The 15,575-nt window shown below is 47.8% G+C and overlaps 1 protein-coding gene across 1 annotated transcript in view; it reads left to right on the top strand.

Moving 5' to 3' along the window:
• Nucleotides 1-1,337: 1,337 nt before the first annotated feature.
• Nucleotides 1,338-15,575, top strand: part of DPP7 (dipeptidyl peptidase 7) — a 33,290-nt gene continuing 19,052 nt past the window's right edge. Inside the window, exons 1-6 of the mRNA XM_065572225.1 lie at nt 1,338-1,553; nt 1,866-1,979; nt 5,943-6,082; nt 6,791-6,954; nt 8,338-8,473; nt 15,344-15,425. Of these exons, the coding sequence (XP_065428297.1) occupies nt 1,427-1,553; nt 1,866-1,979; nt 5,943-6,082; nt 6,791-6,954; nt 8,338-8,473; nt 15,344-15,425 (763 nt within the window). The 5' untranslated portion in view covers nt 1,338-1,426. The remainder of the gene's footprint in view (nt 1,554-1,865; nt 1,980-5,942; nt 6,083-6,790; nt 6,955-8,337; nt 8,474-15,343; nt 15,426-15,575) is intronic.

Below are 15,575 nucleotides of genomic sequence, written 5' to 3'. Positions count from 1 at the left end.
GGTCAGGGGGGTGTTGCTGGAGAGTGCCTTGGCAGTCACCAGGAAGTTGGCTATGTCTGTGGGGGTGGGCGGCCTGCTACTGTGCCTCCACTATCAGCAGCTACCCATCGCCTATGCCAGTACCAACTCCAGAACCCATGGAAGGGAGTGAGCTGGCAAGGTGCAGAGTGGGTGGTTCAGGGGAAGAGTTAGCATTAGAGAAGCAAAGTTGCTCCATTGTAAAACTCTTTCCCACAGCTCTTCAGCTTCCACTGTCCAGCTCTTTTGGCCCTCGAGCCAATGGTTCACTTTCAAAAATACTGTCAGTCTCTGGTGTTTCTCTAACCCTTCCAATGCCATTTTATGTCCATGGAGTTCTGAAGAAGTTGTTAGGGATGGATGTGACAACTGTGACTTGAAACGAGGAGCTTCCTATCTTTCGTTGGGTTTACATCACCACAGTATATATGTAAGCACCTTCTATTGATATTTCTCTTCGCTTTGTTCACTCTGATCTATGGTCCAACCGAGACTTTTGTCGTGCTGCATGTGGGTGGCTGGGGCTGTGCACATTTCAGTCCTGGGCTGTACACGGTGGGCATAGATTTCATTGTACAGGATCATCGTATCCCCTTCCTTGGACGCTGCTTCATGCAGGGCTGTGGCAAACGCCCATCTCATCATATTCCTACGCTCCAGCCCCCAGGAGCTGCACCTAGGGTTACCACCCGGCCAGTATTTGACCAGCCTAGGATTTGCCAGTTGCCATAAAAATAATTTAATCTGCCAGTTTTTTTTACGTGGTTCTAAAGATTTGTATTATTATCGCAATGCACTGGGATAGCTAATGTTAAAAGTGTCTGTGCCTAGCTAAAGATGCTGCAGTGTTCCCACTTCCGCAGTTTACGTTAGAAAATGATGTTATGAATCCGATCTACAGGTGTTCGCTCTCTAGATACTGTCAGCGGCTGGTGAAAGGGTGGGGCCGTGGAGCTGCCTGGTGGTTGGGGTTGCGGTGGGCCCGCCTTGTGTGGGGGTGCCGGGTTTTTGCACTGCCCTAGCCCTAGCTGCACCATGCACTAATCCACATCAATTCCCCCTCACTGGAACTGCTCCCCCTGCAGAGGGACCCAGCTCCCTGGGGGCTGCTCTCCCCTACAGGGGGCTGCATCCACCTGGCCCAGTTCTCCCCACCCCCTCATCGGGCCCCTTGGGTTACCCTAGCAGGGACTGGGGCTAACCAAAGTAACTATTCTCCTCCAGAGCAGGGCTAAGCGGGAGCGCCTCATTAAATAAGATGGCGGCGCCTCGGTAGAAATGGCGCCCTCCCCACGTGATCTCCCGGCTCCAGCCGAGGTCATGTGACCACCCTTCCGCGAGTCATGTGAATGCCCCCATCGCCGCCGGAACCCCGCCGCGAGCGCCTTGCCGGCGGGAGTTCGATCCGATGGTTGCCATGGGAACCCGGCCCCGAGCTCACTCGCGCCCACTCCTGCTGCTCGTCCTCCTCGCGCTGCCGCTGGTGCGGGGCCTGGGGTCCTGGGGGCAGGGAGGGGACCCGCCGCCCGCACGGGGTAGGTGCCCCCTGCCCCCGCTAGCCATGGCCCGGGGCCGGTACCGGCCCGCCGCCCGCGGGGAGAGCCCTGCCCGGCTCCGCTTCCCTCCGCCTGGCCAGCGGCGTGACTCCGGAGCAGAGCCAGCCCTGCGCTCCATAGGGCTCGGGGGGGGGGGGGAGCGGGGCGATCTCTCCCATTCAGAATAACCTTCCTCCAGTGAATACTCAGAATAGCTTCCGTTAAGCTTTGTAGACGCCCGTTGTACACAGCCCGCCCGTGCCCCTTTAACCCTGCCTGCAAACCCGTGTAACCCAGCGCCTGATTCTTCAGTTTACAGCACTCCAGAGCCCGTTTACAAGGAGCGGTCTTTTGAGCAGGTGTTGGATCACTTCAACTCCGAATCGTATGGCAATAAGACCTTCCTACAGAGATACCTCACAACAGGTACGTCCTTGACAAACGGGGGCTCAGACAGAGCTGTGTTTCATCCCCAAAACCTGTTTACTGTTACCCGGATCTGAAAACTCCTTTGGAATCTGTTAGGTGTGGGCCCATCGGTCAGTGATTTGGGGAAATACGGTGAAACTTTCACAGAAACATTGTTGTCCTGTGGCTTTTCCGGAATGACACATTAAATATACTTCCAAATTTCCCTGTGGTAGGAATGCAGCGGCTGGTATTCCACATTGGCTCTGCTGTACCGCAGCATAGTAAACCATTTCATGGAATTAAATTAATGATGGAAGACAGGGACGGCTCCAGGCACCAGCCTAGCAGGCAGGTGCCTGGGGCGGCCAATGAAGAGGGGGGCGGCACGTCCGGCCCTTTCGGCGGCAATTCGGCGGCAGGGCCATCATTCCCTCTCGGAGCGAAGGACCTGCCATGGAATGAAGCGGCAGTAGAGCGGCCGCCGCGATCGGAGCTTTTTTTTTTTTTGCGTTGCTTCGGGCTGCAAAAATGCTAGAACCGGCCCTGATGGAAGAGACCTACTAGTTCATCCTCTGAGTCCCAGTTTCAAATACCTTAAGTGACCTGGCTTCTAGTATTACTTCCCTTGAATGATTATTCCACAGTCAAATAAATCTCAATACTATGTTTTCCTCTCCTTTCTCTTTCTCTCTCTCTCTCTCTCTCTCTCTTCTCTTTTTTTTTTTTTTTTTTTTTTTTTGAACTTGGGGGTTTGGTTCCTCCTGGATCCCTGTAAATCATTTCCTTTTTTCCTCAAGGTTTACATCCATCAAATACTTGTAGACAGTTAGGGCTATGATAGTAGTTAATTTAATCAAGCAATAGAGATTTAGCTCTTCTAATCTTTCTTCACAAATCAGTTCAGAGTTCTTTCATCGTGTCTGTTGCTCTTCTCTGTATTCCTCCAGTTTGTCATTTGCTCTGTTAATGAGGTGTGCAGAGCTGAATGCAGTATCCAAAATGTGGCCACCCCAGAGCCATGGAGTGACCAACTATGTGAGGCATGAACTTTTTGGCCTTTGTTGCTTTGCTGCTGTATTACTATTTTTGGTAACTTCTATGGCACCTATTGCAGGTGCAGCTTGGTGCTTTGAATACAGCAGAGAAAACAAATGGTTAATCAAATGTTAAACATGTCCTGGAAAGTCAGGAGACTCAAAGTCTGCACTGCTGAGGGGTTTAAGTTCCACAGGGTGTGTGTGTGTGTTCCCCCTATGTAAATCCCTAATCACACCACCGGAGTTCTGCTGTATTTTACACTAGGCATAACTGACAGCAGAATCTGGTCTTGTGTATTCAAACTTTACTTCCTCGCAGTCAATCTTAACCACCAAGATCAGGTAAAGAACAGAGATGATGCATCGAGAAACTGTTTTTCAAGCTGTTAAGAGCTTTAAAGTTTCAAACATTTTGAACTGTGCTGTGTAGTGAAAAACGCCAGCAAACTTGTCTCTTGTCTCAAATTGATACTCAACAGTATATGCTGTGACTCCGCTAGAGGTCAGCCATCTTTTGTGAGTCCTTCAGAGAAAGAAGGTGCTCTTCAAATACTGAATTATTACATAAATTGAAAGATTTTAATAATCATAGAAAACGCTGCTTTGAATTTTAATTCACAAGTTTTGTAGGGGGAAAAGATCTCTTTATAGGAGAAGGAATGAAGGCCTATTGGAAGGAATTTGAAAGTGTGTGGAGATCCGGGGGGGGAGGGACTATGATCAAACAGTCAACAGCTCCCATTTATAATCTTACTGGGGGGAGGGGCAGAGGCAAGACCACCCATAGTTTCTGCTTCCCTCTTCTCCCCCATGAAATGTCTGCTGCGACAGTTTTGTATCCTGCACTCCCTTGTGCTCATCTAATTTGTTGCATGGTTGGTTATTTAAATCACTGAATGAAACACTTATTTTAAATTAATTGTTACACTTATTTGATCCTAGTGTCATGTCAGGCCAAACTCTGTAAACTTGAACTAAATAATATTTGTAAAAGAAATGGAACATCAGCATAGCAGTTCTGTTAGTTGCAAAATATCTGGGGGAGGGAGGAGTTCTGGGTGTCTCACCCCACCCCCACACTTTCCTTTTGTGCATTGTGGGCCTTTTGTGATAGTCAGTAAGGATTTGAAACAACTAATGACAGCTGGCTGACCAAACTTATTTCACAAGCAAGTCAGCTGACTCATGAGATTAGCTGGGAGTTGTCCAAAGTTTCAGTCTAAAAATAAACAACATTTAAAAAAAACAACCCCACACTTAGGTTGGCTATGAGACCAAATCATTCTGGTTCTTCAGAGAATTGCTAGTCACTTTTGGTGATCTTTCCAGTATGGCATATTTGATTATAGTTCCACTTAGTGGTAATTTACCTCTTCTGTATTTCTCTGCTGATTACCCACATATGTCATGGAAACAGAAGATGCCCCTTTGCAAATTAACCAGTGACCCATACCTGAGTCTGTGATTTCACAACTGATTTATAAATACTTTATCATTATCTGGTTTATAAATACAAATATCATCACTATTATAAATACTGGTGTCTCCCAGGGATCTGTACCAGGACCAGTGCTGTTCAACATATTCATAAATGATATGGAAAAAGGGGGTGAACAGGGAGGTGGCAAAATTTGCGGATGATACAAAATTACTCAAGATGGTTAAGTCCAAAGCAGACTGTGAAGAGTTACAAAGGTAGAGGAGAGATTAAAAAGATTTTGACTTTTCAGCTTGGAAAAGAGACAACTAAGGGGGGATATAATTGAGGCCTATAAAATCATGACTAGTGTGAAGAAAGTAAATAAGGAAGTGTTATTTACTCCTTCCCATAACACAAGAACTAGGGGTCACCAAATGAAATTAATAGGCAGCAGGTTTAAAACAAACAAAAGGAAGTATTTTTTCAGACAACGCACAGTCAGCTGTGGAACTTGTTGCCAGGAGATGTTGTGAAGGCCAAAACTATATCGGGATTCAAAAAAGAATTAGATGGAGGGTAGGTCCCTTAATGGCTATATTAGTCAGGATGGTCAGGGATGCAACCCCATGCTCTGGATGGCCCTTGCCTCTGACTGCCAGTAGCTGGCAGTGGATGATGGGATGGATCACTTGATGATTGCCTGTTCTGTTGTTCTCTCTGAAGCATGTGGCATTGGCCACTGTTGGAAGACAGGATACTGGGCTAGATGGACCTTTGGTCTGACCCAGTACGGCCATTCTTATGTTCTTCTTATCTGCTTATTGCATCGATAACTTTACACTAAGTGTTTGTCAAAAATAAATTTTCAGTCATGTTTCTGTTAACCAGTAGGAGTGTAAAGTCTAATGTTAGACACTTCACAAGTGTTTGTTTCAGGACACACGTCTACATTAAAACTTAGCAATCCACAGGCACCTCATGGGATCTTGCTCTCACTCACATTCAGTTACAGACAAGTATATACATGTGATCGGCAATAGTTTTCAGAATGGTGGGCTAAATTACATATCACAGTAAGAATGGGAGATTAGACACAACACATACGGATGGATATCAACCCGATTTTTCCTAATGTATTGCCCATTCATACACCATGGGGAGAAGTGATCTCGGATAAATGTTTTCGGCTGACTTTATTACTACTATGGGGATAGTTGTTCCTAATGTCCTGCAGTTTTCTGAGACTTGGGATTTCTAGGCACAGAAGAGAGATTGCAGGCCATATACAGTCCTCAGTAGAACACTGATTTATCAGAGATGCTCAGAAAAGGGATCTGGAATGTCTGTATTTCTCACTGTGTCATACCATCGTGAGTGAGTGAATCTCCTTTCAAAGAACAATTCAGCCCTATCATACAGTCCTCAACTCCCCATTAACTTAGCTGAGGGACAGAGTCCTATCATGCTTCACCAGGCACTTTTTGTTTTCTCTAATGTGCTTCTAATGACTGTCTTTTATAGCTAAATTCTGGAAGCAGGGAGTTGGGCCCATCTTCTTTTATACTGGGAATGAAGGAGACATTTGGGAATTTGCTCAGAATTCCGGCTTCATCCTTGAGCTGGCAGAACAGCAGAATGCGCTAGTGATTTTTGCAGAGCATGTGAGTATTTTATTAACTTTTTTTTTTTTTTAATATTTTATCTCCATCAGGTATTGCCAGCAGCAACCCCCGACGGTCCCAGGATAATTAGATACAAATCCCTTACTCTGAAATTGCTGTGCATACTAGTGACTCTCCCCTACTGAACCACGTACTCTATATTATTTATTATGCCCATCAGCGGTGCAGTATAAATAATAGTTCATTCAGCAAAACCTAGGCTGTATTGTGCTTTAAAATGGTGCTTTTGTAATCAATGTTCTCTAGCTCTGAACATCAATAAATTCACAGCTGGAGAATGGTGTGTGGTGGGGGTCTGCATTATTGTGCCTAACTTGATAACTGTTGGGTCAAATTCTGCCCTGATTTACCACCCACGTAAGCTCTCTGTAGTCTGGGGAGCTGCGTGGAGTCGAAGGTCTATGAATGAGGTGAGGGTTCAGTCTTCATCACTCATTCAACCCTTGGTGTTGTGATGGCCAACAAGGGGGCCAGTTAATGCCCATTGTTTTAGCTTGTTGTGTGACTATTTGTCAGTTACGAAGAGGACAGACCACCAGGGAATTTTAAATTGGCCACCAAACAGCTGTAGGATGGCAATGACCTTCACCTTCTGCTGACCCAGGCAGGCTTGGACATGATGACCTAGGAGGAGAGGAGATACGATGCGGCGGGTCCAACATCTCTTTATGCCTCGTTTTCTTTCAGAGGTATTATGGGACATCTCTTCCATTTGGGAAACTGTCAATGCAGCGGGAAAATATTGGCTTGCTCACTGTGGAACAAGCCCTTGCTGACTATGCGGTGCTCATTACAGAGCTTAAAAAGCAGTATGGTGCCAGGGACTGCCCAGTCATTGCCTTCGGAGGCAGGTAAATGCTCTCAGGTCTCTCCAGGTACTTCTCTCCCTTCTCTACATTGTTCCCTAACTGGTGTGGTGCTGTCCTTATAGGCTTCCCCTTCCAGTAGAAATGCCCAGGATTCCCTGCTCTCTCGCTTCAGTTTTCTTTGCATGAATCATGATGGGTACTTGCACGTGGTAGGATATAACTCTGGAATGCTACCCCTTCCCCCTAGTTGCTTCAGTTTGTTTCCTAGCACTGATTACTGATCTTTGCTCTCTGTTTAAAGTGTGTGCTGTCTGGATGAGGGCCATAAAGTCTCAACCCAGCAGCCTTCAGTCCCCTGCCAGGACATGAGGCCTAAAATAGGAGACCATGCTGAGTAGTCCGTTCCTGATCTCTTCCTGACAAGGCTGCTTAAGATAAGGAGATCAGTCGGACAATGTTGATGCCTGCCTTAATGGAATAGGTAATTCATCTCAGGTATTTAGGGCTGCAACTCCAAAAGGCAGCTTGTCACAGTCAGTCCTGGCTTCTAGTCACTTTAAATAGGCACCATGAACTGGAAATCTCTTAGCAGTGTCAGTGAATGAACTAGTTCCAGGTTCTGTGCCTGTCCCTGAGCTGACCAAGAACGTTGGACCACCGCACCCAAGAACTTCAGGAGACAAGGATGCTTAATGCAAAACTAACAAAACATTTTATACTGGGAAGGCAGGAAACTGGTAATGAGATAAAGAGCTTTTGACCAGTAAGTCTCCAGTTCACATTCAGCCCAGGCTGCTGGTGACTGGAAAGATTTTATTAATGGATTGCACTTCAGTAGCATGTGTGAAGGGAATCATTGGTGTCAGTTGTGTTTGCAGTATGGAAACTATCACAGTGGTTGGTAGACTCAGTAGAGAGGCTAAGGCATTATGGAGACTGAATTCCTCACTTGATTTTTGAAGGGGATCTTCATGATGAACTTTGGCTGGGCACAGGGGAGAATCTTGTGCTGCTGGTGTCCTGTGGGTAAAGAGAGGACTTCAGTCTCCAGGGTATGCACAAAGCTGCCGGAGGATTTGGGAAAAGTCAGCAAGTACATGCTGGGGATACACCCCAAACATAATTGACCCGTTTTAAGTGTGTGAGATATCGTTAGATGGCCTCCTACCCAAGCTGCCTCGTGCAGAGTGGAGACCAGCTGCTTGCGTTCCTCAACCTCAACAATGGGTTTAGATTTGTGTTGATGCTTTTTGGAAAGGAGAGGACCAGAGAGCTGCTTTTTTAAAATGTAAGATGAGATTCCCATTTAGATTCCAGGCACACTGGGTTGGGCGAGGCCACAACTGCTGGCTCCAGATTACCGAACAAGTTTGCTTTAAATCACGTGTTGAGTGAAGTAACCCTCCCCCCTCTTTCTCTCCCCAGTTACGGAGGAATGTTGAGTGCTTACATGAGAATGAAATATCCTAACCTTGTGGCTGGAGCACTAGCTGCCAGTGCTCCTCTGTTGTCTGTGGCTGGGATTGGAGACCCCACACAGTTCTTTCAAGCTGTCACTGCGGTAAGTGGAAGCTCCATTGAAGGAACAGTAGCTGGCTTGTCTTTCAGTGGCAGTATCTTTCCAAACTGCCCTCTCCTCGGGACAGAGTGTTGGGCTGGGTGAGTAGCTGGAAGGGGACCTCCAAGGAAAACCAGCTGCTGAATGCCACGTCCTTCCCTTTGTCAGTCCTGAACCAGCAGCCAGCATGGGGGAGAGGATGCTGTGTTGATGGAGCTCTCCTGGGTGGGTAGCAAAACTGAGCTCTGACTCCCCATTGTCATTAAAGATACATTATCCCAATACTAGTGTCCTGGCCAAATTCCCCCCTGGGAGCTTCCAGGTAAATGCCCCCTTTGTAATCACAACTGGAGATGCCTGGATAAATACCCCTTGTCATCACAACTGCTCTTCATTTCCTGTCCTAAACTGTTGTTTCACTGTGCATGCAACATTGCATGGCATCCGCTTAACCCCAGAGCTAGCTGCATTTCAGTATTGGGCGACGTCACTCCCAGTACACTGGCAAAGTTTGTAAAGCACTTTGGGATCAGTTTGAGTGAAAGGCCCTGTAAACACAAGATGACTATTGCTTACACACTTGCAGGGGGATAGAGACTTTTGAAGTATTAGTTGGGACGATTTTAACGTCATTGGAATTATGTTATAAGGTCCCCCTGGGCTGCAGGTTAGCGCTGGGGGTGACTTGCCAGCTGATAATCTGAGAACATGGAACATTGTGCTAGTGAAAAGTCCCAGGCTGATGACTGTGAAGGCTGAAATCCTCAGTGAATCCTCAGAACAGCTATAGCACAAGCAGCGGCTGGCCTGGCCATCTGCCTCAGGCCCACCTTGCTGCTGTGAGGGCAGAGGTGTTCAGTTTCCAGATCTGTCCAATCGATGGCTTCTCTGAGGAGACTGCACACAAAGAGCAGTGTTGATGTTCATACAGCAAGAGCTCAACGGTGGCCAGTAGCTTGGTTCACATAAGCCATTGAGCAAGAGGTGGTCACATGCAGGGTAGGATATGAGCCAGTGCTGCAGGTGAAGGTTCCTGTGATCATAGAATATCAGGGTTGGAAGGGACCTCAGGAGGTATCTAGTCCAACCCCCTGCTCAAAGCAGGACCAATTCCCAACTAAATCATCCCAGCCAGGGCTTTGTCAAGCCTGACCTTAAAAACCTCCAAGGAAGGAGATTCCACCACTTCTCTAGGTAACCCATTCCAGTGCTTCACCACCCTCCTAGTGAAAAAGTTTTTCCTAATATCCAACCTAAACCTCCCCTCATTGCAACTTGAGACCATTACTCCTCATTCTGTCATCTGCTACCACTGAGAACAGTCTAGATCCACCCTCTTTGGAACCCTGCTTCAGGTAGTTGAAAGCAGCTATCAAATCCCCCCTCTTTCTTCTTCTGCAGACTAAACAATCCCAGTTCCCTCAGCCCCTCCTCATAAGTCATGTGCTCCAGACCCCTCATCATTTTTGTTGCCCTCCGCTGGACTCTTTCCAATTTTTCCACATCCTTCTTGTAGTGTGGGACCCAAAACTGGACACAGTACTCCTGATGAGACTTCACCAATGTCGAATAGAGGGGAATGATCACGTCCCTCGATCTGCTGGCAATGCTCCTACTTATACAGCCCAAAATGCCATTAGCCTTCTTAGCAACAAGGGCACACTGTTGACTCATATCCAGCTTCTTGTCCACTGTAACCCCTAGGGCCTTTTCTGCAGAACTGCTGCCTAGCCATTCGGTCCCTAGTCTGTAGCAGTGCATGGGATTCTTCCGTCCTAAGTGCAGGACTCTGCACTTGTCCTTGTTGAACCTCATCAGATTTCTTTTGGCCCAATCCTCTAATTTGTCTAGGTCCCTCTGTATCCTGTCCCTACCCTCCAGCATATCTACCACTCCTCTCAGTTTAGTGTCCTCTACAGCCTTGCTGAGGGTGCAATCCACGCCATCCTCCAGATCATTAATAAAGATATTGAACAAAATTGGCCCCAGGACCGAGCCTTGGGGCACTTCGCTTGATACTGACTGCCAACTAAACATGGAGCCATTGATTCAGGTGAGTGATGGGGTGCACTCACCTCTCATGAGCGCTTCCTGTTGGCTGGCTGTAATCCTGCACTCTCCCTTTTCCGGTCACCTCTGTAGGTTGTTACCCTTGTCAGGCAGGTCCTTCAGGGGCTCAGCCCTCTGTCCAGGTCACACACAGTCAGTATACATGAACGAACCCCTTCTGGGGTAACAAAGGTCCGACAAGGACTATTGTTGTGCCCTTGTTGGTGTCTTTAGCCCTGTCTCTGGGCTCAGTTCTCAGCTCCTTCTGGGCTAGCTTTAAGTCCTTCCCTGCCGTGTTATAGAGCACTGCTCCCAGGGCTTTCTCCCTGGAGACTTTGTCCACAGCAATTCTCACTGCCTCAGCTCGCTAGCCAAGTCACTCTTTCAGTTCAGTCCCCTTCCAGGGAGTGGTAACCAAGAGTTCATCAGTTGCCACCCGCCACATGTTCCTCCGCACCCTGAGAGAGGTCCCACCCCACTTTTTTGGCAAAACTGTGCCTTTGTCCAGTTTGCTCTTGACAACTGATGATCAATTAGCAAGAGCAAATGGGATAAATGCCCAGTTTTGTCAAAAAAGTCGGGACGGCCAGCACAGGGCCGAAAAAAGGGACTGTCCCAGCCAAAACAGGACATATGGCCACCCTACAACCCAGAGACCCTATAAACACCAGATACCTACTGCTTCCCTTGATAGTTGCTGCTGCGTTCCCTGAGCTGCTTCCCACTTGGTCACGTTCACCTGTTGCCTTAGAGTTATAGTCCTTGGGTTGCCTGCATCTGTTCCCTGCTTGAGCAGGGTCTCCCCAAGCCACTGTGCCTGGAGAGTCCCTCTTTCTTATCTCTTGTGGTCCCAGCCAGGAACTGACCTGTTCAAGGGCCCTGCAGCTCTTTTTATATGAGATTGCTGCGCTCTGATTGGCTACTTCCCTGTAGCCTTTCTAGGCAGGCCTGGAGGACCCACCTTCGCTGCTCCTTTCCTGGGAGAAGGTGGTGTGGTAGGACTGTCTCCAGCAGCAGGCCTCAAAGGGCCTGGTACTAGAGCCCTGCAGCCGGACTGGGATCCTGTGGGTCCCACCGGACTAGGGTTACCATATTGAACAAATAAAAAAAGAGGACCCTCCACTGGGCCCTGGCCCCGCCCATTTCCCACCCCCAACCCTGCCCCAACTCCACCCCTTCCCTGCCTTAACTCCGCCCCCTCCTCCCTCCCACTCCCAGTCACATGGAAAGGGCTGCCCGAGCGCTACCGGCTTCATGGTTTGCCGGGCAGCCCCCAGACCCTGCGCCCCCAGCCGGCGCTTCCCCAGCGCAGCTGGAGCCCGGGAGGGGAAGCGCCCAGCCGGGGTCGCAGGGTCTGGAGGCTGCCCGGCAAACCATGAAGCCGGTAGTGCTTGGGCTTTGGGCAGCCCCTATGCCTCCAGACCCTGCGCCCCCAGCCAGGCACTTCCCCTCCCGGGCTCCGGCAGCGCAGCGTCCGGAGGCATGGGGGCTGCCCGAAGCCCGTAGTGCTCAGCTCTTAAACAGAGCCGAAGAGTCAGGGGAGGAGCAGAGCCTCCAGTCGCGGCGGCTTTGCTCCTCCCCTGACTCTTCGGCTCTGTTTAAGAGCCGAGCTGCCCGAGCGCTACCGGCTTCGGGCAGCCCCCATGCCTCCGGACCCTGCGCCGCTGGAGCCTGGGAGGAGAAGTGCCCGGCCGGCGGCTGGGGTCCGGAGGCAAGGGGGCTGCCTGAAGCCCATAGCGCTCGGACAGCTTGGCTCTTAAACAGAGCCGAAGAGTCAGGGGAGGAGCAGAGCAGCCGCGGGAGGGGAAGTGCCCAGCCGGCATTTTCCCGGACATGTTCGGCTTTTTGGCAGTTCCCCCCGGACGGGGGTTTGATTGCCGAAAAGCCGAACATGTCCGGGAAAAACCAGACGTATGGTAACCCTACACAGGACCCACTGCCATAATAGCAGGAGCGGGTAAAATGTATTTTGTTGTCGGTGGGATCGGGTGGGCAAAAAAACCAACAAAAAACAGACTGTGGTAATTTGCGGGAAAACACTAAATCTCTCATCAGCTTGTCATAAATAGACATCAAATCTTTCTATCCCTCGCTTAAATTTAAGTATTAAAACCTTTATTTTTTTTAAAAAAGAAAAACTTGCTTTACATTGCTGAAATTCTATTATAACAGGAGTTAAAGTATTTTTGACATCGTTTAAGCAAGATTTGTTTTATTCTTTTAGTGGTAAAAATAATGTCCAAATTCCGTTTTTATTTTTTATATATAAAAATACACACAAACACATATTAACTGACTTTTTTTTTGTAGCATGAGGGAATCCATCTCTTGTGGGATTTGCGGGATCTAAGGTTTTTGTCGGTGGGAGTGGGATAAAAATGCAAGAAACCGTGCGAGAGTGGGTGGGAGTGGGTATTGCAGGATGGGAGTGGGATTTTAAAATAAGCGCAGGGCTCTACCTGGTACACCCATCACAGTTCCGTATCCTGATTCCAGTCCCAGGTGATTGTGATTAATCAACTCTCACGAGGGCAGCCTGCAGAACTCCTCCCTCCTCTTTGATGCAATTTAAAATGAATTTGCTTGTGAGGCAGAGGAGGGAAATTCGTTCCTCTTGGCCAGTGAGCAGCAAAATTCTCACTGAAATCCTGACACATTTACCAGGTCATTGCTCCTTCCAGTCTGATATTCTGCCTCTGTCTTTGCCATCAAAGGAAGCTAAAAAGAGCCTTTAATATTCCTGCTCATTTCCCGAATATACTTGGAAAGGTAGGAGGGAACTTGCAGGCTGTTGTCTTGTATCCCAAGGTAGGAGACTGGATTCTGTCAATCTTAGCTTGCAAAGCAACAGATAAACTCGTGGGGATAAACTGTCCAGCGCTGCTTGGAATATAGTCACTGTGTCTGACGTGGTGACCTCCTGCAGCATGGAGTTCCACACGCTGATGTGAATGAACGTTTCCTCAACTTGGCCCTAAATTAACTGCCTGTTAATCTAAACACTAGTGCCTTTGAGCTTGCACACTCTTGTTCTGAAAACCTTATTTAGATTTGGTGGCTTAGCGCCCAGAGAGATCTGTGAAAAATCTTAAGGAAAGGGAATGGCTTGTGTGAAGATGAACCGAAATGCTCTTTAGGTGACCAAATAAAAAGTCTCATTTAAGATCCTAAATTGTTAAGGGAATACAGGATGTTATGCCTTAAAGATACGCTTTTGAAAACTAAATACTTGAAACCATTTCTTCTTAATCACCAACTTGGCCCAGCTCTGAGAATTCTTCCGTGAGTGAAGTTAATTCCTTCCCTAACGCAGTGTTTGACACGTAGCTCCCTGCTCTGCTTTAGGTATTAATGATACCATTAATTATTGCAGAAACCTGAAATTGAATTTTTGCTGGGTCTTTTACATTTAAAAAAAAAAACCCTTTCCATTGACTCCCAAAATGTGTTTATCTGCAGCGTTAAGAGTATTAGTGTGTTAAGATCCCAAACAGTCCCTTTGTGTATCTTTTTTAAAAGTGCTTCCTTTCACCTTTAAGGAATCTTCCTAGCAGCATTGTGTGCATTTGAAGAGAAGGCAATTCAGAGTTCAGTTGCTGTCCTTGGTGAGAGAATGCACCTGTGGTGTTAATATTCCTAAAGGCAAACATTTCATGATTCATTGGCAGTAGTTTTCTTCCTCTCATTCATTTTGCATGAGCTAGACTGCATTTACTTGGAGTGAAATGCCTTCTATTGAAGGCTCTCCAAATCACTCTATAAACACTAAGCCTCAGAACACACGGAGGAGATGGGGGGGCGTAAGAGTGTAGCACCGAAGGTAGTGGCCGCGCTTATAAATGCATGTGTACTTTTTTCACAAGGCTGAGTTAAATGTGGGCTTTTGTGTGTGCAACTCGGGTACACCCAAGTGCACACTTCCAATAGCCTTGCACAAGTGATTTAGTACCAAGCTTATCAGGTGATCGGGAGAGGTGGTAATAGAAACTAGGGCCCTGATTCTTGCTTACCTTAAGGTCATGTCTTCACTAGAAAAACTGTTAACACTTTTTTTCCTAGTGTAGACATCACCTGTGGCTACTTCACACCACTCTGGTAGGATAAAAGGATCTTAAAATGACTGTTCTTAGTAACAATAATCCCTAGCTCTTGTATCTTCTTCAGCAGTAGATCTCAAAGCACTTTACAAATAAATGATAAAGGGAAATTGAGGCACAGAGAAGGGAAGTGGGTTGCCCAAAGTTATCCAGCAGACCAGTGGCAGAGCCAGGAGTAGAAGCCAGGTTTTCTGAGTCCCGATCCAGTAGGCAATGCTGCCTCCCAAAACATAATTCACTCTTGCTTTTAAGGCCCCTTTGCACTGGCAGAATGCTCCCAAGTGGCCGTAGTGTAAATAAGAAACAAGGCCTTGGAGCTCTGTGACCGTGACCCATTCCCTTGTCTAGCTGCTGAGCGGGTCCCCTGCTGTCACTTTGTACTGAGAGAGAAGTTAGTATATCCGACTCTTTCCAGCAGAGGGATGGCAGAAAACAAACTGGCTGCCATGCTGTTGGGAGATGGACGTGCAGCGTATTGCACCAGAGGGGAATGGGGGGGGGAGGGCGGGGATGTATCAGCACCATCCATAAGAGTGTACATATGACTTGCCAAAGTGGCTTGTAGTCTGTTAGCCCCGTTGGTGGCTTGTAGTGCCCTGCCATGACTGGCTGCTAAAGCAGGCAGGGGCTGCTCCCCTTGGATACAGACCTCAGAGCTGTTATCCATGTTTGTGTAACTTCCTGGCTTGGCTGCTCTAATCTCTCTCTCTCTCATATATCCTTTTAGGATTTTCAGAGCTCGAGCCCAGCTTGTGTCAAGGCCGTGAGCAGAGCCTTCCAGGAAATCAATGACCTCTACTTGAGTGGAGGTAAGATGAGCTTGGCTGCCCACAGCAGAGTGCTTCCGAACAGCAGGCAGGAGCCGTCTCCGAGGCCCTCTCGGACTGAGATAGTTGCAGTTTTTAAGCCAATTTAGTTAAACCAGTGCAAACCCCTGGGCAGATGCTTATTTAGGGTTA

The sequence above is a fragment of the Chrysemys picta genome, chromosome 18 (genome assembly GCF_011386835.1).
Source record: "Chrysemys picta bellii isolate R12L10 chromosome 18, ASM1138683v2, whole genome shotgun sequence".
Classification (NCBI taxonomy): domain Eukaryota; kingdom Metazoa; phylum Chordata; order Testudines; family Emydidae; genus Chrysemys; species Chrysemys picta.
This window is presented reverse-complemented; position numbering and strand designations above follow the sequence as displayed.